This window comes from Leptidea sinapis, chromosome Z (assembly GCF_905404315.1).
Source record: "Leptidea sinapis chromosome Z, ilLepSina1.1, whole genome shotgun sequence".
In the NCBI taxonomy this organism is placed as follows: domain Eukaryota; kingdom Metazoa; phylum Arthropoda; class Insecta; order Lepidoptera; family Pieridae; genus Leptidea; species Leptidea sinapis.
Window position 1 is genome coordinate 7,312,422 of NC_066312.1, and position 27,949 is coordinate 7,340,370.

General features: G+C 33.6%; 1 protein-coding gene across 1 annotated transcript in view; it reads right to left on the reverse strand.

The window, feature by feature from the left end:
* Positions 1–27,949, reverse strand: part of LOC126978300 (LIM/homeobox protein Awh) — a 77,300-nt gene that overhangs the window by 10,360 nt on the left and 38,991 nt on the right. The window contains exon 2 of the mRNA XM_050827053.1: positions 14,712–14,893. Within this exon, the coding sequence (XP_050683010.1) occupies positions 14,712–14,893 (182 nt within the window). The remainder of the gene's footprint in view (positions 1–14,711; positions 14,894–27,949) is intronic.

Sequence of the window (27,949 nt, forward strand, 5' to 3'; positions counted from 1 at the left end):
GTATTATTTATTTATTTTCTAAGAATATAATATACATTTTGATAAATATATATTGTCCTCCAAAGCCGTCTAGATGCTTTGATGGGGGATCGTACAATCTCGCTATATTATTTAATAGCTATAGGTTATTATGTAACAAGAAATAAACATTTTAGCAACAAATACTTTCCAATAGATATTTTCTTAACATATTTTTAAATTTAATGTTGTTAGGCTCGTTTCTAATATCCTCGGGCAAGCAGTTAAGTAAATAGGGATGACGTTTTTTAATTGTTCTATCACCATAATAATTACTGACGTAAGTAGACACTGACAGTCGAATGAAATTTCAACATGGCGACTTCACAGATAAGTTACTATATATACTGACTGCCACAAATTCAAAAGGTTTTAACTTATGGTTGTCTGTGCTTATTTAAAAAATACCACCCGGTTACATTATCTCTGGATTTGACGTCGATGACGTCACATCGGCGGTTTGTTACGGTGTGCAAAACAGACATCACTAGGATATTATCTTTAATTTCTTATATATATATATATATAAGAAATTTCCACATATATAGTCACTCATCACGATATCTCTGGAACCATTAGAGCTAAAGACTTGAAATTTGGTAGGAATATTTTTTTCACCGAGTAGAGGTCAGCTAAGAACGGATTTTCCAAAATTCCATCCACAAGAGTTTTTTTTTATTATGAACAGAACAACGTCTGTCGGGTCAGCTAGTTATTAATAAATGAACAATGTTTTTTTTAGTTTTTAATTTCGAACGAATAGGCTTTTCGCCGAGTAGAGGTCACCTAAGATTTTTATGAAATTAAACCCGTAAGATTTTTTTTATTTTGAACAAAACAACGTCTAGTCGGGTCGGCTAGACGTTGTCATTAATTTCAAATTTACCCGCAGTTTGATTAGATTAGATAGATTTAGTTAGATTTGAATTTGAATCACTGTTCTATTGAAAGAAAAAGATAAAGGATTAAAAAAATGATTTTATTATTAAATTGTTTTAAGCATTAAAATCGCATAAAATAACATGAACAATAATTCGAGCTAGTTAGACTCCACCAATAAGGTCAACCCAGCAAAGTTACCCACATTAACTTTTTTTTATGAAAAAAAGGGACGAAACGAGCAAGAAGTTCAGCTGATGGTAATTGATACGCCCTGCCCATTACAATGCAGTGCCGCATAGGATTCTTGAAATTCCCAAAAATTCGGAGCGGCGGTACTCTTGCACTCGTCTCCTTGAAACATAAGATGTTAAGTCTCATTTGCCCAGTAATTTCTCTAGCTACGGCGCCCTTCAGACGGAAACACAGTAATGCTTACACATAACTGCTTCATGGCAGAAATTGGCGTCGTTGTAGTACCCATATTCTAGCCGGCATCCTGCGCCGCCTCCTCAAGGAGACGCCTCAAAGGAGCCTCCCACTGGTAAAACGTACGTAAAGTACGTGAGTAAAGCAATGCAACAGGTGCGTGAGAATCACTATCATGATAAAAAAAAACTTTACCAATGTCCCGGTATAGGTTATTGAAAAATCTCGATTCGAGTGTGGCCCAACAAAGCGATGACGGGTATTCTGTTGGTAAAAAATACCCAGAGCGGTCGTGACTTGCAACTCTATCGTTTTCATATGTCATTTATTTTGATTGTGATAAGTCGATGCGACGTGGAATGATATATTTGAGTCGGAACGGGGTCTGATATGTGAGGAATGGCCTAGCCACCTGGCACCTGGCCACCGTGATTGGTTTACTGGAATTAACATACGTCAGTTATTTGAAACAAGAAAATTCATATTTATTTACATTACCCAGGCAAGTTATAGATGAGGCGGTTAAGGACATATTGAAGACAATTGTAATAAATTGGATAGGTTTATTTTTGCTATTAAGAGAATAAGATAGACAGTATCAGAACAAGCCGTGTGGTGTGCATACCACGGGTATGTGTCACCCGTACTATGGACCCATCATTTGGGGAAATTCTTCGGTCGCAATTCGCGCTTTCAGAGTTCAAAAAAAATTATCCGTGCAAGATGCAAGGCACACTGGATGGAGAGCTGCAATTCATTTTTTATCAAAAAGAAAATATTAACACTACCCTCTTTGCATTTGACACACATATCCCGAATACATCAAAAATCAAAATCAAAATCAAAAATTTATTTATTTAGCATTTTAGTAGTGGTATTTGTAGGACTTCCCTTTTAAGTTCGCAGAACCTGAAGATCCCGAATACATAAACAACCGGAATATTTCACCAAAATGAAAATCACTCTTCTAGGAACACTCGATACCCAAACATTTTACTTTTTGTTTTTTTTTTTTTTATGAAAATAAGGGACGAGACGAGCAGGACGTTCAACTGATGGTAATTGATACGCCCTGCCCATTACATTACAATGCAGTGCTGCTCAGGAGTCTTGAAAAACCCCAAAACTTCTGAGCGGCACTACAACTGCGCTCGTCACCTTGAGACATAAGATGTTAAGTCTCATTTGCCCAGTAATTTCACTAGCTACGGCGCCCTTCAGACCGAAACACAGTAATGCTTACACATTACTGCTTCACGGCAGAAATAGGCGCCGTTGTGGTACCCATAATCTAGCCGGCATCCTGTGCAAAGGAGCCTCCCACTGGTCACTTGTACCCAAAGTGAAAGTAATTCAACCAGCCGTTTCTAAGATCGACAAACAAAAAAACTTTAAACTAATGATTTTGGTCTCGATAAAATAAATAAAATATATATCAAATGTTTTTTTTTAATTACTAATTTACAGACTCAGCAAGATTACAATTTTGTTCTTATACTTGTGAGGACCACGCGACCCTCACGTGTCTTCTCTCCGTTTATGCATGCCTGGTATATGTATGTAATATGCAATAGTAGTTAAAACTTAGAAAAAATGCTGACTTACAATGGAAACAAACCAATTTGTTCAAAATGGACATTGTTGGAACGATCTCATGAACAAACCTCATATGCAATGTAACTCTATGAAAAACCTTTACACCTGAATAGCTTTTGATAGACCACCAAGAAACCCAAACTCAAGCTTAAGTTTTTAGCTTAAGTTAAAATTTTCTTTAGATATATATGTGTGTGTGTATGTAATAGATGAGTATGTAGTTATAAATGCAAAAATAGTGTTTATTTAGGCCGTATAATGAATATAACAATTTATTTTCTTCAATGTTATATATTTAGACATTATTTTCTTAATTCTTCTTCAACTCTCCGCCATTGGTAACATGAGTAGCAGCCTCATCTCTAGCATATATGCTTCCTCTAGTGTACGCTATAAGTTTCTGCCTATTACTTTGCTTTATTTACTATCATATGTCCTTTCTGACCGCTTAGCCCTTCTGTTTCTTCTCTCTAGCATTTATGCTTCATCTAGTGTACGCTATGAGTTTCTGCCTATGACTATGCTTTATGTCCTTTCTGACCGTTTATTCCTTCTGTTTCTTCTCTCTAGCATTTATGCTTCCTCTATTGTACGCTATAAGTTTCTGCCTATGACTTTGCTTAATTTACTATCACATGTCCTTTCTGACCGTTTACCCCTTTTGTTTCTTCTCTCTAGCATTTATGCTTCATCTAGTGTACGCTATGAGTTTCTGCCTTTGACTTTGCTTTATTTCCTATCACATGCCCTTTCTGACCATTTATTCCTTCTGTTTCTTATCACGTGGTCAACACAGCTACACTTGTCTTGCTTCTTATATTAGTCGGAAGAAAGCTTCTATGAATCTCTCTATAAATAGATACGGGTCATATATATAGACAATAGATCTACTATGACCACTTAGCGTCTGTCAAAATAGATCTTTTAATACGGTTCTTCAAATATTTTCATATATGTATGTATATAATCAAAGAGAGAGTTCAAAAGGTGATAACAAAGAATTGCCGACATCGGTTCACTAACACAAGTGCCCATTCGGTTATACGCTGAGGCTTCATTTAAGTATAACCTTGACATTAAGTGTCAATAGGTACGAGTCAAGTATGACTGAAATGACTATTTTAATCAGCAATCCTCACAACAAGTATCCGCTTGGTTGATCCCGTCCATTCGAAGACATTACAACTATTAAATGCTATGGGACCTATTAACTTCACATTTGGTATGAAATGCAAACAACTTATGTAAAAATCCAGGAATAACACATATATAGCTTGAACACATATTTAGTTTTAGAGTTAAATCGTTTCTTGGACATTGCAAAATTACACTATTTTTCTGAAATAAAATATTTTTTCTAAAATAAGGAGTAACCTAGGCTACGTTAGCCTAGGTTACTCCTTATTACATCAGCAACCTGCCAATAAAGGTCCCGTCAAAGACAGACAGACAAAAATTCAAAAATATGTTGTTTTGGTGTATGTACCGTATATTCATAATATACATGTAGTAAAAGAATGGATATTTAAATATTACAAATAGACACTCCAGTTTATATGTATAAATGATGTCACTCTATTTGAGTCTAGTCTGGTCATAACTTCAATTACATCATTAAAATGCATTTACTCTTGACGTAATCTAATTGTGATAAAGCTTACGCGTATTTATTTGTTGAACTTTGAGGAATTCTATTCGAAAATATTTATTACCTGGTTCTTTTATCTGTCCGGCCAAGACGCTATGGATTTCCGCACTACATGCTCGGGAAGTTTCTGATGTCATCAAATACCAACCATAATTTATATTCCAAGGGGTTCCGGACAGTTTTTTATAGAGAAGGCCATTACTTTGTAGCGTTTCACGAAAACAACCGTGAGAGTTATCTTTCAAGACGAAAAATAAAGCATTAAAGTGCTCTACTAAACTACAGAGTCCTATAACAAAATATGACCATTTTACTATAGTAAAATAGTTTTATTAAATTTAGGAAGCTTTTATTTTATTTCATTTTTTTACTAATTTACTTTTTCTACAATCTCCATGGTATGTTCCGCCAGTAAAATAGAAGTAACATTGAAGGCTATTTGTACTAAGTGGTAGCTCCGCATCAAGCAAGGTGCTTGTAACACAGAAGTCAAAAAACACAGTTACTAAAAAAATAGAACAAATAGCCTACAATGTTCTTGAATATTCACAATTAAGATTAAGTGTATCGTGTTAACTTCAATTACTTTATATTATCTTAAGTTCTGTAATAAAATTATTTATTATAATATATAAAAAATACAAAATCATCTTTAACATTTTTTAACCGATATTGGAACATAAATATATATCTTTTATGTATTAAATACAGGTATTGTTAGTTATTTTTTCAGTAAATTTAATAAACCCGTTTTTTTTACACAATTATTTTAAAAACATTATAAATCCCGTGCGCCACCATTCGCCGATCAGGTCGTGTCGGGCCGAAACAAGATTTTGGGCGCTCTGTCTGAAATAATCATTTCTATATTCTTAGAATTTATTAAGGATATAATCCGAATCAATCTAGAATAAAGTATGTACGCACGCAAGTAGTTGTTCTTCTTTGGCGTAACAAAACAAAAATACTTAAAAAAATTATTCCTCGTGCTATTTTACGTTTGTAGAAAGAACAATACTGTAATAAAGAAGGTATTAAATACAACCATTGAAAATATTATTATACCACATAATTTAGTTAAATAACATGTAATTAAACATCATTAAATTATTTTTATACCATAAGAGATAAATTTTTCTTTTTTTATTTTACAACTTGTATGTATTATATTGAAATTAATTCTCATCGAATTTTCATTGGTTGTGGTTCAGATTCTACTCCATTGGTTGTGGTTCAGTAGACATATTATGAGTAACAAGAGGCTCGGTAGCTGAAGTATGATACAAATGGTCTAGTTGACCAGCTAACGTCAGGGTGTCGAATTCGCGTGACGGTGTAAACATACGCATAGTAAAAATTCACTTTAATAAATTCTCCCTACTGCGCCAAAAGAAATATAAGCTCAAAAGAGTCTATCCCCTCATACTTTTCCATTCACACACGTGACATTAACTGTATTAAATTAAACGAGAGCTCATAAAACATCTTATGCTAACTGTACTGCTGTAATTGCAGGTTCTTTCTTTATTGAATACAAAAAAATAACTTAAAATTAAATCCCATGAAACTTGATTTACTTGCATGATATAGCATTAAATTCTTTATATTTATTTTCAAAAATTCAACAAGTATAACGGACAAGCTTTCAGACTTAAATAAATAAATAAGTCTCGAGACTTTTTGCATTTGTGTATGTACGTGTACGGTCAGCACATAAATAAATAAATCAATACTTATACATTTTTTATAATTTTTATAGCCAGGTACTTTATATGGAACAAATAATATTAATCGATATTAAAATAGTAAATTTCAATGCCAAAAATAATTTTTTATTCTAAATTTCTTCAACTCCAGACATTTCACACTCATCCTCATTCTTATTTTCATCCGATTAATAATTTGTATTAAATGTAATTTGTTCTGATATTATAATATCTAAAGTATTATCTGTGCCATGAAATTTCTAATTATATATATTACTAGCTGACCCAGCAAACCTTTTAGTGCCGATATTAAAATCGCTATACAAAAGTAACTGTTGCTCGTAGATGGGTGAAAATTTGAAGTTGTATGTATTTTTTAATGCTGACTCATAATCAAACAAACTTAAAAAAAAATGTCAAAAAAGTAAAAAAAAAAATCATGTGGACCACCCTTAACATTTAGGGGACCTACCCAATATGCACTCAAAATTTCATGAGAATCGGTCAAGCCATTTCGGAGGAGTTCAAAGTTTAACACCATGACACGAGAATTTTATATATTAGATAAATCATGAGAATAAACCAGAAATAAAATCAATTCATTAATTTATTAATCAACCGAATAATCAGACCTCACACTGATTAGCAATATTTAGAAATATAATTGTTATTTATTTGGCATTCATGACCATTCATGACTTTTAATTGTACTGAATAAATTGATATTTTTTTCTTCAAAATCTAACGAACCCCTTTTTTCGGACTATACAAGGGAATTCAAATTTTAAGTTTAGAATTCTTTAAAATATTTAAATACTACAAACGCAAAAACGCCTCCAAAGTAATTTACCTGTACATAAGTTAAATCATCATGAATCTTATTCAGCCACTTACAAGGATTGTTAAAATGGAAGAAGTCTGTGCGTAATGTAAATACTGGATCCACAACAAGTCAGGATCGATGTAAAATGTAGCTCGCCCGAGGGTCCAAGAGTAATTGCTTTCTTGATATATCATACGTTTATTGTTTATTTAACACTACCTTTTGTCTTTTGTTTAAGAAGGAAGTTGACTTATTCAAAGATACAAGTTAGAAACACAGACCGACGGCTTTTTTATACTGAATTCTATTACTTAACGATTTTCTAAATACTTGCTAGGAAACTGTGAGAGTTAATACAATCTTTCTTGATGTTTTTTTTTAATTAAATATATTAATATATGTACTTATTTATTTATATAGCAACTCAGGTTTTTTGATGTGATACTTCTTTTGGCACGTAAGGGAAAAATTATCAGATTAATTTTTACGATGCGCGCGCACACCGTTACGCAAATTCGACACCCTGATGTTAGCTCGTCTACTAGACAATTTGTATCATACTTCAACCAATAAATGACAATAGTTAAATAAATTTCAATATATAATTTGAATTTGAATACAAGTTTTAAAATTTAAAATAAAAAAATTCACCCCAAGTGTCTGCCGGCAGTCCTGGAGTGCAACCCGTATTTTTTATTTAACGCGCGTGCGTTCGAACTCGTAGTAGTATAATGTGGAAGGTCCCTTACAGACGTCGACGCTCTGCAGTCGCATATCACGCGATGTCGCACTGGCTCGCCCACACCGCTCGTTCGCTTCCACAAATGCTCGCAACATGTTCTATGTAAATGTACCATGTCGCCTCCAAGTTTAATTAATCTCTAGTCGCATAAATAAACCCAACTTAATCGATTCACCCTGAATATAAAACAATGAAAGCCGCCGTGCAATCATACAATACCAATACCAGAGATAACGATCTCAGATTCGATCCAATATTCATCTGATAAGTTTGTATTGAATTGCTTCACAAATATCTATTCATGCAACGTTATTCATACCTTTATTGACTGGTAATAGGCGAATGGTGGCTGTAGTACACTTACTATCCACTCTCCATTCACTGTTCGACTTAAAATTTACAGTAATCGATATATGTGTTCGTCCAGAGAATCACCAAAACGACCATTGCAGTTTTTTGGTCAAATAGTTTAGTTTTATTCCTTATTCATGTATAATATGGAATATAAACATTATTTGAAACACTCTTTCTTGTGTGTGTCGTCTACTCAGACATTAGCAATAAGAAGGTAGGTAAGCAAAGTAATAAGAAAAATAAAACTCCTGTAAAGTGTAACAAAATTTTTGATTCTTACTTAATAATAAAACCACTATAATCTAGAATAAAGCTGCATAAAAACAATTATTTAAGTAAAAATAAAATATAATATAGATATAAAAAAGGTTGAACCTTTCGCCGCTCAAAACTCACAATGATGTACTTGAAGTATTAATCTACACGTATATATCAAAAGACAGTATTTTTATAGCATTCTATTCTACAGTTTTAAGTTAAGACTTTAAGGCGTCGTGTTGTAAGTACAAGTAGGTATATATAATAAAAGTATGCACCACAATAATGATAACGCATTTACATTTCTCTCACTAACTCAATCCCTACTTAACATTATAAATGTGAATATAAGTTTGTTTGTAACGCTTTTACTCGGAGCTATTGAACCGATTTTGATGGAATTTGGTTCAGCGATAGACTAGAGCTTGGGAAAGGACATAGGCTACATTTTATCCTGGAAAAATCCATTGTTCTCGTAGGATTTGTGTAAAATTGAAATTCACGTCAATGAGGTATAACTATACCGATAGTAGGTTTAGTGAGCCATTGCAATCCTCCTCGAAATAAGATTCATATAATATGTTGGGAACGAGAGCGAAAACGGGAACCGGAATTGGAATAGGACATGAGATAATCTTCAATTCTAAACTTGCTTATTATTTTTAAAACCCTTAGTGTATATAGTGAACGCATATAAAAATACGATCACTGGCTATATGTAATACTAATAATAATAATAAAGGCTAGAACACATCATCAAACATATCAGCTTCGACCAATTCGACGATTTGTGAAAAAAAAATCTCTATATATTTACGTATAGCGTCTGAAGAATTCCATTGATTCCATCTGTAACTATACCCGTAATCAGAACTGCAGTTTTAGTACAATTGGAACCAATTTAATTATTTACACTTACTTTTAAACGTTAGAGTATTGAGGTAACAAACAGTGGGAAGGCGTGTGTTGTGTAAATAGGTCGAAAAATATTTAGGGACTCGTTACGTGTAAGTACCTTATGAGAAAGCTCATGGTCGCTCAGAGGGCAATGGAGAGGGCTATGCTCGGAGAGCCTTTCCCTGTGAGATCGAATCAGAAATGAGGAGATCCGTAGGAAAACTAAAGTTACTGACATAGTCGAAATGATTGCTAAACTGAAGTGGCGGTGGGCAGGGCACATAGTCCTCGAATGGCGACCACGTACCGGATGACGCAGTGTTGGTAGGCCCCCACAAGATGGACCGACGATCAGGACAAGATCGCCGGAATTCGTTGGATGAGGGCAGCGCAGGGCCGATTGTCGTGGAAATCTTTGCTGGACAAAGTCGTCTTCAGGGTGATGATGATGATGAACATGTAAGTAATGTGGTCCAGTAAACTCATTAAGCTATCGCTATATTATGCTCAGTCCCAGGTAAGATCTGTTTGGCTTAGTTAGTGTTATTAGTAGCCATTGTTTACCAGCATCGATCATCATCGCCGGAGGCACTACCAGTCGCCCCTATTCACTTAAAACAAACTTGTATAATACACCAATGAATCTCTGAAATCGTGTAACTAAAACAAATAACTTAAATCATGTCGTCCGTCGAGTGAATGGGAACCTATTAAAACGAAACGAGAGGAGGGAAAAGCAATCAACGATTGGAGATTTATATATAGCGCCGAAGGCTGTTCGTTCCCGATTCAACATTGTCAACGCGGATAAACGGTAAATAGATGCCGGGATAATTATTGAGGCTACTATACCGGACTTGCCCGTAGATGATAATGAAGCCGAAAATAAGCCTACTTACAACGTATCCAAAATGCCGCATGATTCATGTTATGTGATTTTGAAATCTTGTGTTAGCCGAAAAGATTACATACAATGTGATTGAATAAGAAATAATTAATACTTGGCACATAGGGTAGTCTTCGATTTTTTTAATATATTCTGAAGTGATTGTAAAAATTCGATAGCCAACTGGGATTTTTATTTTCTCAAAAAAAATCCACGTTATGCTATGAAAAATTGTTTAAAATTTAAATGATAGCATAGTCTTAATAACATAAACAATGAAACGTCAAAAAATTGCAGTGCAATACTTATTGATCTTTCTAAACATAAAAGTTACTTTTCATAGTCCGTATCTTTGGTGTGTTGTTAAAATCAAATTGTTTAGGTTTCTGCTATAGTGACGTCACAAGATGATGGTTGGGGTATTAGGTCACGTAACATTGGTACTTACAGATAATAAAACTATGATTTTAATTTTGAAAATATAAATTATTGTAAAGTTTTTGAAAGTTAGTGACGAATCCCGGTAGGTGCAAAAATTTACATGATGAATATGAATGTTTGTGTCCGAGTCATGGATGGAAGTATTTATTTATGTTTAAGCACGTATATTGTATTAAATAAATCGTTGTATTGTACCCATAGTATAGGCTATTTCTAGTTTGAGGCAAGATAATTTGTGTTAATTTAATAATTAATTTAATAGGCAATTAAGCAAAGCAAATGACACTTGAAGAAGAAGAAAATTTCGACGTATGATGAGTTTTGTCGGAAGATTTTGGAAGTAGAATAACAACCCAACGCGTATTGTTCGGAATCATACTGTTGCGGAGTTTTCTTTAGGACTTTCGTAAAACAAAAATCTTAATCTACATCATTTTGTACTTTTCCCTGACTTGGCTTGGTTGTATTTACATTTGCTTAGAGAAATGTTAGGTTTTGATTAATGTTACATTTTTTTAACAAAAGTGAAATAATAAAATTTTTAGTTTTGTGGACGGAAAAATTTAAATTTCTAGAAGAGATAATGTCGATTGTATTATAACATATTTTGTAATTGACGTTTTTTTGAAGTGAAAACTTATTTAGCGGCGTTAAGCATTTTTCTTGGTATGTGTATAAAATGTTAAACACGCGTCAGGACACGTGACCTGATCGAAAATTGGTAAGACAGTGGTTAAAATTATGGATGAAATTTGATTTTTTTGAGAGATAAACTTTTTAATGTCAAATAATTGTAAAAGTTCTGAAATGTTCAATTTTTAATGTAATATATATTGTCATTTTTGTGTACGATAGCGCAATAAATGAATACTGTACTTAACCACATAAATGCTAGCTAGTTTTATACTGATTAATAAAGCAATTCGTGCGAAATTATTCCCTCACAATTCTAAATTCAAAAAAGCACAACGTTAATGTTCAAGTTTTCACTTCTGCCGGCACTTCCGGAGTGCAACCCGTTATTTTTTGTTAGGCAGGTTTTCTACGTCGACGGAGATAATGTTAGGCCTAAATTTTATATCAAGTGGATAAAAGTATCAAGGCTTTCGCCATTATTAAAGTTATAAAATAATTTTCTCAGAACAAAGTCTATTATTATCCATTATAATTTATAAAATGGATACAAATAGAGCAGAGTCAGGGGTTCTGTAGTTAAATAATGTTCAAAATAAAAATCATGAATTAATAATGATTTTAAATATAAAAATAATAATCATTACATATATATTTTATACGGCAGATTAAGGGACTGATTCAACCACGCAGACCCGTAGAGAATTGATGAAAATATATTTCATTGCTCAGAGCCTTAAATGGTGTAAATCAGCTCTAAACGAAGTCCTTTATTTTCAAGGTATCAACGACATGTAATATTAAAATCTGGTTAGAAATCAAAGTACACGTACAGTAATCATTGAATCAAATCAAATCTAAATCACTTAATTCATGTAGGTCACGGAAATGACATTTATGAATGTTAAAAAATACTTATGAATGGTAAAAAACAGTTTATCTCGATTTCCGGCGAAAAAAAAAGTTCTATGGAAAAAAGTCAAATTGCAAAGTTGTAGGTAATAAAAATATCTCAAACTTTTGTTATCACAATGTTTTCAAATAATCTCAAAATTTGTAGGAAAAATTCTTTACTTAAAATAGTCTTTTTTTTCCACGAAATTTCGTGAAAAGTCACCGTATACATAATACGGTATTAAAACACACTGCAAATTATTTGAATTGAAATTTTTATTTTTTCCCCTTATTTTGACTTAAATATCGAAAAAGAATCCTTCTTTTCGATTGATAATTCACCCGTCAAAATCACAGCTTTTTCAAATAGTCGTGTTTTCTGTTTCTTGAAATCTCTACTTTCCGATGATATGAAAATATACATTACAATGGTAAATGCTCGGAAACTTTGGGCCCATAAAAAGGCATTTTATGGAGATTTCATACCTGTTATTTCGTAGCAACGTAGTAAAATATGGATTACAATTGATCAAATATATTTATAAAGCCAAAGAGGATAATGATTTAGTGTAATATATTGTTTTTCATTATTATTGATAAATTAGTCTGGTTTATTAAGGGTTCATCGCGGACAAACAACGTGACACGAAATTTTTATATATTTAGATAAAAGTGGGAAAACTCAAGTGACGTCAAGAGCAAAACAATATAGAAACAATAACCTATGGACAATTGAAATATTAAGTAAAATATACGTCACCGGAAGTCAAAATTTCGAGAAGAGAAAAGTTTGAGAAAAGATAAAGAGAAATGGAAAAAAATATTTAAAAAATACAAAAAGATCTAAATGAAAACGAGAGCTAAGAATGAAGTACCAATCAGCCATTTACAAAATGAAATATTTTCGATTCAAGACATGTTACGAAAACCATAATTTAATATTGGTATGCACGCTGCCTTGAGTAAAGATTTGCGCCAATGAGCATGATATTGACAAAGAGTGCCGCAGAGGAATAATGCAATATCATGACCACCCAGATAGGGTCAAGGGTCGCGTGCACCTATACTAGGCATACCAACCATAACCCGACCAAATCAAACCAAACCTGAATGTGAACATTACTTCATAATCAAACGGATCTTTCAAATTCGACAGCATTGTCGATGACTCTTGAAATCGAAATGACTGTGAACATTTCTAATACGTGAGGTTAATTGGACGCAGGCTGAGTTTTGTAAAGGAATTAATGTGAACGGATCAAACTGTTTGATGGCCGTATTCTTGGACAATGTTTAGTTTATATATATTATGACTGTACCGTAAACTACGGAACACAATACCGTATAATACACTCACTTAATTAAATAACATTCATTCGCATTGCCCTAAATAAATCACGAATTTATACTTAGAAACTAAGTTTTACTTTTTTTTTTTTCAATTTTAATATTTATTCAAACATAAAACTTATCAATAATAAAATACATAGTGAGAGGATATATTATAACCGTTGGAAAGAATATTTAATATAAGCAAATAATAAGTAGTAGATAGATATATCTACGTGATTGTAGGTTGTTCACTAATATTGACCAGACTGCACTAAGTATGACACTGCTAATATAAAGCATATTCCTCTAAGTACAGATAAATTACCTTCGAGACGTTTTTGCATTTGTAGTAGTACCTATATGTATATTTACAGGAATTCTAAACTTGAAATTTGAATTTCTTTGTACAGTCAGAAAGAGATGTTTGTTACATTTTGAAATTGAAAATATATTGACAATCAGAATTTAATGGCGAATGCCACAAATAAATAATAGTTATAGATTTATAAACGTCTCTAATTGTTGTGAGATATGACTATTTGACTTTAGCTAATAAATGAATGAATTGATTTTATTTGTGGTTTATTCGTATGCCTTAAAATATTATTCTTCAGTGTTATTATTGTAAAGTTATTAAAAAATTCAAGGCACGGATGATACTTTAGTTATAATATAAGATGAAATAACAATTAATACAAATAATTAATCGGATGAAAGTGAGAATGAGGATGAGTGCGAATTGTCAGTTTAATATTATTAGTTCCATATGAAGTATTTGGCTTTATTGAAGCAGGCGTTACTTTGCGGAAATCCAAAATTATCCAAATGATTTGAGTTTTCTTTAGTGTTAATTCCGCCAATATTTGTCTTTAAGCTGACAAATCAGTTTCGTGCCAGATTTTGGCGAGTCAACACGTCCTGAGGATGCCTCATGTAGAGGTGAAACAATAAAGAAAACTCAAATTATTTGGATAGTTATGGATTTCCGCAAAGTAACGCCTGCTTCAATAAAAAGTACATAGCTATAAAAATTGTAAAAAAAAAATGCAAAAGTATTAGTTTATTTATTTATATGCTGACTGTACCAGTACACCCACACAAATGTAAAAACGTCAATAATGTGGTATCTAGAAATTTAAGTATGCCAATGAGATTGTTGTGAAGTTGATACTAACTTGGCATAGTCCTGTTTGCAGTAAACTTGTCGATCCCGGAGGAAGCAGGATGGATGCCGGTCAAGCTGGACTGCGCACACGCAGCATCGCAAGCAGCCGGTATGCCAGGCGGCCCCACCCACCTCTAACAAGAAGCGGTCTGCTATAGGCTCCCCACACGCACAGCAAGTGCGGTGCTCCGTCTGAAACAATTTAGCAGAAAACATTTATTATTAACTACTCACAACTTTTTCTGCGTTATTTTGTACGTCTCTTCTCAATTTCAATTTCAATTTATTGCAATTCCATAATAATAGTCCTTAAATATAACATTCGAAGTTAATACTATAATTATTATACATGACAGTATATTATGGATACCCAGTTTGGGTGTCGCAATTTGGTCTGAACAGCAGACCGTAGTAGGGAGACCCATATTTTAATATATTTTAGTTTGGCTCGTCTCTTATCTTTGAATGCACCTTATTACCTTATCGGATTAATAGTTAAGGTTTGACAAAAAGGTTTGTTTTAACAAAGTAAATAACATTTGTATTTATAAAATGATATATCGTACTCCTTTGGGAAAATTTTGTGATGAAATGTACTACCTACGTCCAAAAAAAACCCATTTAGATTTCCAGAAGGTCCCGATTTCGAATCCCGGTAGGTGCACTAATTTATATATTTTTTTATAGAAAGTAAGAGGCAAGACGAGCAGTATGTTCAGCTGCTGGTAAATGATACGCCTTGCCCAATATAAAAGATTGCTGCTCAGGATTCTTGAAAAACCCCATTAATTCTGAATGAAATAACTACAACTGCGCTCCTCACCTTGAGAATAGTCCCTCTGTTAAGTAACATGCTAAGTCTCATTTGCCTAGTACTACCACTAGCTACGGCGCCCTTCAGACTGAAACACAGTAATGCTTACACATTACTGCTTCACGGCAGAAATGGGTGCCGTTGTGGTACCCATAATCTAGCCGGCAAAGTCCTGTGCAAAGGAGCCTCCCACTGGTAGATAATAAATATGAATGTTTGTATTAAATATATCGTTGTCTTGTACCCAGAGTACAGACTATGCCTAGTTTTGGGTAAGATAATTTGTGTAAGAATGTGTCAATATTAATATTAATACTAGCTGACCCGGCAAACGTTGTCATGCCATATAAATTATTTTACCGTTTCTTGGACATTGCAAAACACTTTATTTTTCTAAAATAAAATATATTTTCTAAAATAAACATTTTCTAAAATAATGGAAGTCCCGTCAATGTCGGTCTAGCCGTTTCGGAGAGTAGCCGAAACAAAAATTGTATAAAATGTTATTTTGGTGTAAGTACCGTATATATATTCATATACGTGTACTAAAAATGGTTATATTAATATTACAAACAGACACTCCAATTTTATTTCTATGTATAGATTATCTTAATAAACTGCTACATTTGTGCCAATCAGTAAAACAAGACATTTACATATTTTACGATATGTGTTGTTTGTTTTCTAAATTTTACTGTACACAGAATAAATACAGACCAAACATGCTTTAAGCTCAAAATGCAATTACATCAATAAATGGTTCACAACAGAGAGAAATTATTTTAAACAATAGTCCACATGTCGCCGGAGCGTTACTTCATCCGGCTTGGAGGCGAGAGGCTGGGGCAGTTCAGAAGGGAGCAGACGTAATCTAATAGAGAAGTTGCATAAATATAACAGCCCCCGCTTACAGACAGGATAATCAAACGCTAGGCTAAATCTAGTTAAATATTTGCAACGCAACTCAAATAAAATTTCAATGCACGAATAAATCGCGTCTATAGTTTGACGTAATCGATTTAATCGCGCAGGGTCGGTTTTGAACTTCCCCTAGATCTAAAAGGCTTAAGTTTCTATTATTCAGTACTTTTAAAGTGAAACTTTTATTACATCGTCTTAAAATTTTACGTCTGTGTGTTGCATGTCGCGTGACGGTCGGGCGACGCCTATAGTCCGCAGCAGCTGACCGTGTAGTGTATAGACTATTACTTATTTGTGTCAGTGCTCCACGCTATTTTGTTTGTTTTTATTATTTCACATTATCATTCCAATTTTCCAAGTATAAAATTAAGATTGATAAAGCGATTTTGATACACTTAATGGAATATTATTACAAACATTTTGAGTTAATTAATATTTAATTTAATTAATAGTTAATTTTGTACCTAATGTGAAAAACAAAACCGTGGTTTCATAAAACCACACAATCCTTTTTATATAAATGTTTGAAGATATACTATATAGGCGGATGCTCAAAAGAAGTTATACTTCTTTGTCCTAACGAAGCAAAAATCATTAAAATTATTTAATCCTTGTGCTATTCTACGTATTTAGAAAGAACAATTTTGTAAAAATCTTGCAAAATGGCTTTGACAATTAATTATTAAGTAATGAATACGGCTATATGAGCTTGAACCCTTTGCCTGTCTCTAATAATAGACGAAGTAACCAAAAATAATTACGAATGACGTCAAAGTCAGAAATTTTAAGTCACCAACTTCAACCTGTTACTTTTGTGTTACAGTGATGCGGACGCATCTTTAAATTTCACTTTCATCATTTTTTCATAACGCACCTAAAGAAGTATAAATTCAAAAATATCAGAGTTAATTTTAACGTCACGCAAAATCGACACCCTGACGCTAGTTGTCAGCTAAAACCATTTGTATCACGCTTCAGTTACCATAAGCCTCTAGTAACTAATATTAAGTCTAGTGAATCACAACCAATGGACGAGAATAGCCCAGTGGTTAGTGACCCTGCCTACTGAGCTGAGGTTTCGAATCCCGGTAGGTGCAGACATTTATATGATGAATATGAAAAATATGAATGTTTGTTTCCGAGTCATGGATCTTTATATATATATATATATATATTTATATATATATATATATAATATATCTCTGTGTGTTTAAGTAAGTATATTGTATTAAATATATCGTTGTTTTGAACCCATAGTACACTCTACGCCTAGTTTGGGGCAAGATATTATAAGTAAATTGTGCGGTAAAAACCTTCTTTTTTACAATATTTCTCTTTGTATAGACGGCAATGCTGGCATGACGACCGATACGGCCTGCCAGAACTATGCAGAATAGGTCGTGAACATTGGCATTGATGTGATTAATTTTATTCCTAGCCGCAGTGATACGCATATTGACAATGTCATATTATCAAGTATCGTTCCAATTGGCACAGAAGGTAACGCCTGTAACTAAAAGCCATCCTCATTAGAGCAAGCTCTGCTCTCTCAATCGATGTGACCAAAAGATCATCAAAGCCTGACTTACAAAGAAGTGCGTCCCATTAAAAACATACAAAATGTAACAGTTTTGTTACATATTTGTCACTTCTTCCAGTTATTAATTTGCGAGAAACATTTATGAGCAGATTCGGTAACGCCTATATCTTAATACTAGCTGACCCGGCAAACGTTGTTTTGCCATATAAAGTATAATTCACGCGATAGTTTTATAAGTAATAAAATATTGCCTATATTATAGCCTGTACATAATTTTGTTCTATTGTCAATAGTTTTTGCAGCGCACGCAAAAATAGGTTTCCGATTTTACACATTGTGTTACAAAATAGCAATTTTATTACGGATCCCTAATATTGAAAAAAAAACATAGCCTATAGCCTTCCTCGAAAAATGGACTACCCAACACTGAAAGAATCATTCAAATCGGACCAGTAGTACCAGAGATTAGCGCGTTCAAACAAACAAACAAACACTGCACCTTTATAGTATTAGTATAGATATGTATATAAATACTACACACATACAAGGATCCACGATTAACGATCACTTCAACTTCGATTCACAGCTTCAGCTGATTTTTTTTCCATAATATGAGACGCCTTGCCCATTACAATGCTGTGCTAATTCTTAGCGGCACTACAATTGCGATTGTCACCTTCGGCCCAGTAATTTCAAAAGCTACGGACCTAAGTACAGTAATGCTTACACTTTACGGCAGAAAAAGCACGTATGGTACCCATAATCTAGCCGGCATCATAAAGGAGCCTCCCACTTGGATACCAGACTAACGACCTGAGCAATACTCCATATGTGACTGAGCCTGCACTTCTATGTGAGCCAGCTTGAAGTATTGTCTTGCTATATCTATGATACCCATTTTCCTCGAAGCGTATTTACATCATATTCTTCAAACATATCCATCGACATCATTCAACTCTTCATTCCTTTATACTACATTATTATTATATTATTTATATTATTACTCACATTATTTTATATATAATATGTTAAATAAATATATACTAGAGCCATCACTAAGATTACATTTTAGTATTACTCAATAAAATTCTACAGAACTACAACCAAAATGATTTATAATGATTTTCGGGCGTGTTTAGCTATCATAACTGCCAAGTGCCCTCGACTCAATAATATTCCACTCTATTCTGACTTACACGCATAATGCAGTCCCCAGCAGCCGGTCGATCAAATAATAACAAACAATGGTGTATAACATTAACATTTAGCGTCGCTTCGTCGACGTCACCCCAAAATTCGTAGTAATAAAAGTGTGAGCTCTATTCGTAACCACAAACCGCGGGGAGCCCACGGGGCATATGTATCCCAATCCCCGCCTGGAACTGCTACCACAACAATGTTACTTGTCACCTATCAAACACTTCCTAACAAATTTCTTAAGAGCCCCATTCATCAGAATACATACCGGCTGCTTGCATTGTCCGGCGTCCCTCACTCAGCTGAAACTGATACGGTTTTTATGACAGTTTTTGTAACGCGCAAGAGATGCTCGCTACAGTCGCATAATAACAGTCGTTCGAATTTTATTAACGCATCATTTACAACGCTGTTTGTTCTGTATTCTACAGCAAATTATGCTAATGAGGAGCCTTTTACATGGTGCCTGACGTTTGTGTTCGTAACACGCCATACTATCAACGGCCGAAAGAGTAAGCTACCGTAAGCCTTTATAACAAGGGTTAAACTAATCAAATTTATAATGTATGTATCATTTACAAGACGGTTTTGAGGTTTCCAGTTGGCATTGTTTTCATAATTATTTTATTATTTTAATATTGCCTTAACCCCTTCGTCACAGTGTTCAAGAAACATTTTTTCATATGAAACCAAACTGAGGAACATGCTCCTTTTCCGTCACAAAAGAATGTGGTTGACAACGGTTACTTATCGACAGGGAAACTGATTGCTCTTTTTGCTGCCTACATGTATAAAAATCGACGTGTTAATGCATGTTTCTTCTCAGCAACAAACGACAATATTGATTTTCGGGAAATGATCAGGTAATCTTAAGATTAGCCCAGTGTTTAAACCTATGAACCGCGATCGAATTTACAGATTTTGCATAAGTGTAAAATGTACGTGGATGGGTGAACAATAAACATGTACTTCTGTAGGTAACAGAGAGATTGTAAGAATATCATTGAGTGATATTTTACTTTAAACTTCACCTTTATGTGGAATATGTTTCATTAATATTACTTTGTTTATACGACCCAGTTTGGTGGCTCCGTGCGATGGTGACGCTTAACACGAAATTCTTTCATCACAGGTGAGTATAGATTTAATTTCCTTCAACGTAGAAGGTCAAGTATACGTAGTCTTCATGCGACTTCGTAAATGTAAGTTATATATATTTATAGATAACTGTACAGTAGAGATAAAGCCATTTCAAACAAATTAGATTTAGAAGCAAATGCTACTTAAATACTCTTACCAAACAAGAACTGTTGTAATTAAAAAGTAAAACGCAAAATTATGTTTTCTTAAAACATTAAAGTTATTAAAATATGTAAGTTAGATCAATTTGTTAAATACACTACGATCAATTCGACATGTATATAGGTGATAAAATACTTTAGTTTTTAACTACTTCGATATATTTTAGTATTTGAAAATAATATAGGACAACTAAAGATTTGAGATAAAAAATCTAATTAGTGAAAAATTTATTACTACCGACACAATTCAATCGAATCTGCAATAAATCTGACACTCGTGTAGAGCACACATACGAGTAGATAACTGTTAACAAAGTACAAACGACTCAAATCATAAATCAGTCCCACGTGATTGCAACACGAGAAAGAGCACCGCATGTCAATAGTTATCAATATGCTAATATCATATGCATATTACTAAATCTAGATCGATCAATATTTTGGTGACTATTTTCAATAACGCGATAAATTTATATAGAGTTCCAACGACCAGTTAATAGTTTTATGATACGGTGTAGTAAATTATTTCGACAACAAAAGTGACTTTATAATCCGCAAATGCGAACATAATGTGGGGGTGCGAATACAGGGTGTAACATTGACAAACGTTCGGGCGTGACACCAAGCTGCTCGACAATGTGATGGCGATCGTTAAAAGGTGCTTCAAGGCGCCTACGCCATTGTCAGGGGCTTACGTTAGCAAATCCGATTTATATTTAAATATAATTGACTTTCCTTTCTGTATCAGGTACGAAGAACTTGTAGCTCTTTGTAAGCGGTTGATCTCAATGGTATTTTTATCGTATGAATATGATAAATGTGTTTGGAAGATTAAGTAGGTTCAATGGAAAGGATCCCAACGATTAACATATATTATAATATAGACTTGTTTGTAATCGTCTGCTTGTGTTATAAATTTGTATTAGTTTCAAAGCGTTCATTAAAATTATTTCGGTTACGTTTACTCTTATTTCCGAGTGCTTTACCTATAACACATACCTACTTTAATGAATTAATGTTTTCATAGAGATTCGATGAGTTTCATTAACTAATGTTGATTTATTAAAAAGAAGTTTAACTAACATAATATAGTACATTAATTCATTGCTTATATTTTCATCAAATAATTGAAGTTATACTTCTTTAGGCGTGTTATGAAAAAATTATGAGAGTGAAATTTTAAGATGCGCGCGCATCACTGTAACACAAAAGTAACAGGTTAAAGTTGGTTCCTAAAATTTTCTGACTTTGCATCATTCGCTTTTTTTTTGGTTTCTTCGTCCATTATTTGAATTGGCAAAGGGTTCAAGCCCATACAGCCGTATTCATTATCAAAGCCATCTTTGCAAGATTTATACAAAATAATTGTTCTTTCTAAAAACGTAGAATAGCACGCATTTTTGTTTTGTTAGGCTAAAAAAGTATAACTTCTCGCGTGCACACACAGTTTTTTTTGTCCACCAGCATGCAATAGACAGTGGTAAAAGTTCTATCACTAGATAAATCATTGTTTGTTCTACGAATTGTAAACAATGAATCAAAGATCTAACACACAATGCACCACAAACGAGACGAACACTTCCTTCGCATTAACATAACAGTAGTCAATCTCGCAAATTGGGATCTCTCCTTCTCGTTTCGTATTCTGGCAACAGTTCTGTATAAACGAGAAATCGCTAAGGGTTATAAAAATTCAAATCGAATCGTCGATGCTTTGATATTTGTTTTGTCGTTTGATTTATGGTTTTGGGCGTCTGCTATCGAGAGTTTAAAGCATTTAACAAAGGTGTATCGGAAATAAATAATACGTGTGTCAGCGCGAAGGCTCGGCTGAGCACAAAGCGATGGCACAGCGGGGGCCGGTATCACTATAATAGAAGCGTTTCACACCATTCACGCATGCCTCTTGAGTTTGTTCGTGATGGGTCACCACGAGCGTACGTCATCGTAACGATCGAGTGCCTTTATACGGACGACCATTTAAATTTTTCATATTTTACACGTCACTGATCAGAGTTATCAGGGAGGTCTGTTGGAACGTTGACCCCCGCTATTGATTTTGTATTTAAAGATAAATGAGGTGTCATGATCGAAACAGCACCGGTAAAGTATTTGATCTGTATGACTGTATGCTAACCATATTACTTTGAACTGTGCTGACTAGTTTAGACTACAGTTTTTGACGTTCAATAAGTGATTTGAAATCCTATTTTGAATAAAAATATTTCGAAGCTATTTGTTTTATTTAAAGTGATATCCCTAACTTCTGGGATTAATTTTACAAATTAAATTTGTAGCCAAAATTTATGAACAGGCGCCACTTGGGTTCCGTACGAACGCTCTTTCCAAATTGCTTAGATTTGAAAGAGCAACATCTCTATTTCCTTTTATGCAATTATTGAAGTTGAACAGGTTATCAACTGTAAACTAGATCCTGTAGATGGAGCCACAACCTGAGAGATGAACAAGACATACCTTGATTTAAGATCCATGCGTCGCTCGAAAAGTTGGCTCAGTTCATAAGTTTTGTATAAAAATATTTCCATTTGAATTTGAATATAAAGGCGGTCTTGTAATCGTGGTAATAATTCTGCTATAAGATAATACTCATAATATTGTTTTTATTTAACTGCCAATAAATAATTATTATTATAAAAGCACCAATTATATGAAATATTTACGGTTTTATTATTAATAGACAATATGATATTGTGTTAACAAATATGTTAATAAATATAATAAATTACTCATATTATGTTATGTCTACATAGCGGGTTCATGTAAATATTGTCGTGTATTGAAAGTGCATGTCATACGCGTGATTCAACATACTTATAGCAGCTGATATTTAAAATAAACATATCAGTGACTTCACATTTAAGCTTTTTTAGAAGAAGTTTATACTATAGGATAGACAGACCCTATTTATAAAGCAAGCGATTCGAACGCGATGTTTTAGAAGAAGTTTTAAGTTTATACTCTAGGATGGACACACCCTAAATATATAGCATCGACTCTGAATACAACAAGAGATAATTATGGATATAATTGCAAGCGATTCGAACGCGATGTTTTAGAAGAAGTTTTAAGTTTATACTCTAGGATGGACACACCCTACATATAAAGCATCGACTCTGAATTCAACAAGAGTTAATTATGGATATAATTGCAAGCGATTCGAACGCGATGTTTTAGAAGAAGTTTTAAGTTTATACTCTAGGATGGACACACCCTACATATAAAGCATCGACTCTGAATTCAACAAGAGTTAATTATGAATATATTTGAAAGCGATTCGAACGCGATGTTTTAGAAGAAGTTTTAAGTTTATACTCTAGGATGGACACACCCTAAATATATAGCATCGACTCTGAATTCAACAAGAGTTAATTATGGATGTAATTTCAAGCGATTCGAACGCGATGTTTCAGAAGAAGTTTTAAGTTTATACTCTAGGATGGACACACCCTACATATAAAGCATCGACTCTGAATTCAACAAGAGTTAATTATGAATATATTTGCAAGCGATTCGAACGCGATGTTTTAGAAGAAGTTTTAAGTTTATACTCTAGGATGGACACACCCTAAATATATAGCATCGACTCTGCATTCAACAAGAGTTAATTATGGATCTAATAATTGCAAGTGTTTCGAACGCGATGTAGACCGGGTCGGTGACACTTTTATCGCCTACAATATATTGATAGCGTGTCATCTCGGGTCATATACTTATAGCGTTGCATTATTTAATTAATTTTCTATTATAAATCTTTTAAAGTCGTTGTTTTTAATTCGTCAGTACGCAAGTAAGGTAAGCAGACCTCCAAAATGAACCCGGGAAAAGTCGGAAGGCGGGTTTAGTTAAAAATATCAAAAATCTGTATTATATGAATACGTCGTGGTAGACAGCAATGAATTTCTTAAACTGTAGATTTTGTTTAATGATAAGACAAGTATAAAAACTTGGGTGTGTATGATTAATGAATTATACAGATTCACTCGTATTATGTGGTTTGAATTTAAATATTGTAAACTGTTTTTTGCGTTTTACTATCAGATAAAACCCCGGCACTACGAAGAGTGTCGAACCATACCAGAACTAAAACTAAAACTACCAATGCTGCCAACGATTCATATTTTGAATGCAGCACCTTACAAACTAATTTGTTACATATTAAATCCATTGTATAATACTCTATTGGTTGAAATGAGTGGCCGTTGAGTTTTTTGTGTTCTTCTCACGAGCTCTACTTTTTCCGAACTTATTATATGTTCAGTAATTTTAAAAAAATCGTTATGGTAACGGTTCAGAAGCACTAAGTTTAAGCCTAACTGATTAAAGTTTATTTAATTTTGTCTTTGAAGGTGAGTGTTGATGTGCATCGGGGTCTCGAAAACACAGATATCGCATGCTGTTTGGATTTACCACCCGATGTACTTTGAATGATGTATGTATGATGTACGATGAAATCATGAAATACTAATTAAGAAGTCATTTCTGTAGATCTCACTCATTAACTATGTCCTAACCCTGTGCTTCCCCGAGGCATAAACAGAATAGCGAAGACCCGAGGGTGTCGTAAGAGGCGACGTAGGGCATTTAACAGTGGGAGGCTCCTTTGCACAGGATGCTGGCTAGATAATGGGTACAACAACGGTGTCTTTTTCTGCCATGCAGAACGACACTGTGTATTACACATTACTGCAGAAGCAATGTGTAAGCCTAATTAATTATGAAGTTTATTTATTTGACTTTGACATGGTGCCATTGATATCAACTGGATAATGAATTTACTTAAGGAAGTTTTTTCTTTGGATATATAAGAATTTTGTTATTTGATATCTTGTATTTAATAATTATTGCCTATATATGCTTTCCATCGTGTTTGTTAAACCTGTATAGCTTGGATGGATTCTTAGTGGCTGAATTGGGTTTAATAATCATCATTTCGGCGGATAGACATCCATTGCTGGACGAAGATTTCCCCCAGATATCTCTATGACAATTGGACCTGGGCTGCCATCACCCAACCAATTCCGGCGATCTTGACTAGATCATCAGGCCATCTTGATCCTGAGCCATGATCCAAGTGATCATGAGCTTTCTCATAATATTTCCCATACTTAGCTATCATACCATTTGTCATTTCAAACTTAATAAGTAACACAACATTTCCTTTTCAAATATTGAAACGAATTATTCAATTTGTCAAAATTAAAACTAAAAAAAAGCAAATTATACAAATAAAACATTAATCAAAATATATTATGTCACTCCATTTCCTATGTTGGTATGAATAATATCAGTTTATTTTTTTCGGTTACAAGGCCTCTTAATTCAGACCATACAAAAACCGAATGAGATTTTCAATTCGAAATCATTTTGAAATGAAAATCTCTATGCGGTTAGGTCTTTCTTTTATAATAGGTACCAATATAATAGTCTAAAACGTTAGAATACGAGTGATGATAACAATACGTAATCAATATTTTGATTTGATTTGATTTAATCTTTTACTTTGTATTCTCCAACCACTACGTCATTTGTAGCAGTCTACAAAAACTGTGGTTAAACTACATTCTGAATTAACATAAATCCATTTCAGTTGAAATACAGAAGCCGCGTATCGCTTAAGCATTTTCAGCTATAATCTAGTTGTGATAAAGCGTATAATAGACTGCGTGATAGCTGGCAGAGGCGTGACAGGGCGTGGCGGGTGACGTCATCGCCCCTACGTGAGAGCTCCCTACGTCATATTGAAACAATTTTGCTGCTGAATACTGATGCTGATTAAGTTACGATAGACGATACACCGACGGCCATGTTGTACGATACTTCCAGCTCGATATAATTGAGGTAAATAAGTATAGTGGCGGGAAATTGTAGAAATGTATATTAATGCATTTCGCTTTACAATAATAACACAAATTTTACCTCATTTCATATTTAACAGTATAAGGATATTTTTTACAGCATTATCACAGTCTATTGTGTTAAAATACGGGTATATATTTTTCATAATTAAAATATCAATCGACTTTATGAATTAAAATAACTTTTCCCGTTATTCTCATCAACTTTTAACGTAATTTTTTGATGATTAAACATATTGTATTGAGGCGAAATTGACAGACTGTTGGCGTCGCGACGGCTCGCCGTGGGTTTGTTGTTTTTAGAAAGAATAGAGCCGTCTCAACTTTAAATATTTAATTCCATAGTGAGTAACCACTTTTAATTAAATTAAGTTATAACTAGTAATATAAATGATGGCACTTTTAAAACAATTTTTTATTTTAATGTGGAATCCCTTACTTCTGGGATTAATTATGCGCCTCTCAGTTTCTGTTCGTCACTCGAACGGTTGGCTCTGTTGGTAAGAGCGCTCGCACTCAAGCGGAGAGGTCGTGGGTTCGAGTCTCGCAACGTTCATAAATTTTGGTGACAAATTTAATTTGGATGACACTTCTTTCAATACATCCCTTAAAAGTATGATTTAGATATTTTTCATGAGTATCTATACAAAATAATATGTATCAGGCGTCCCGTAAGGGCTCCATTTTACGATAATGATTTTAATTCCCAACTCGTACTCAACTAAAATTTCAAAACTAATAAATATATTGATAAATCGATAAAACAAAAAGGCCAATGAGACGACGCTATCGTTTCTTATTCATCTTCTAGACAATATAATAGAAGGTAGTGAAATTACTGGGCAAATGAGACTTAACATCTTATGTCCCAAGGTGACGAACAAAATTGTAGTGCCGTTTAGAATTTTTGAGTTTTTCAATAATCCTGAGTGGCACTGCATTGTAATGGGCAAGGCGTTACGATTTCCATCATTTGAACATCCTGCTCGTCTCGTCCCAAATTTTCATTAAAAAAACTTGAACCGTTGATAATTTATACGTCTAGATAGTCTCTTGGTGTTAGACAACCTTTACACAAAAACACCTTGACAAAAATTAGTTTAGTGTGCGTGACAAGCTACGTCTTACACTCGCGATTTATATGACACTTTGTGTTAGCGTGCGTGCATTGCTCAAATTAAAGGCTAACTCTAAACTCAATTTTTTTACGACGTTTTCACAGCTGCCATAGTCTATTTAGTCATATAATAATCTAAGACTTTAACATACTCTTTAATATAACGGTCAATGCTCCTCCTCTCGCCTTATTATTATTATTAATAATGTATCTACAGGTGTAGTGTTTAATATGGACATTTTGCATGCATCTCGTTTGATTTTTACAAAGTTATTGATATTATTATTTTACTGGTCATGTAACGTAATTTCGATATTAGTTATAGTTACGAAATAACCGCCTGGTTACACTTAACGATTACACCCTGTATACAGATATTAAAATATTATGCGTATCCATACATTAAATATTTTATTAACCTTGTATATGTGACGGTTTGTCGTGCACAAACACGCTAATCTCATGATCCCAGATTTGACCTC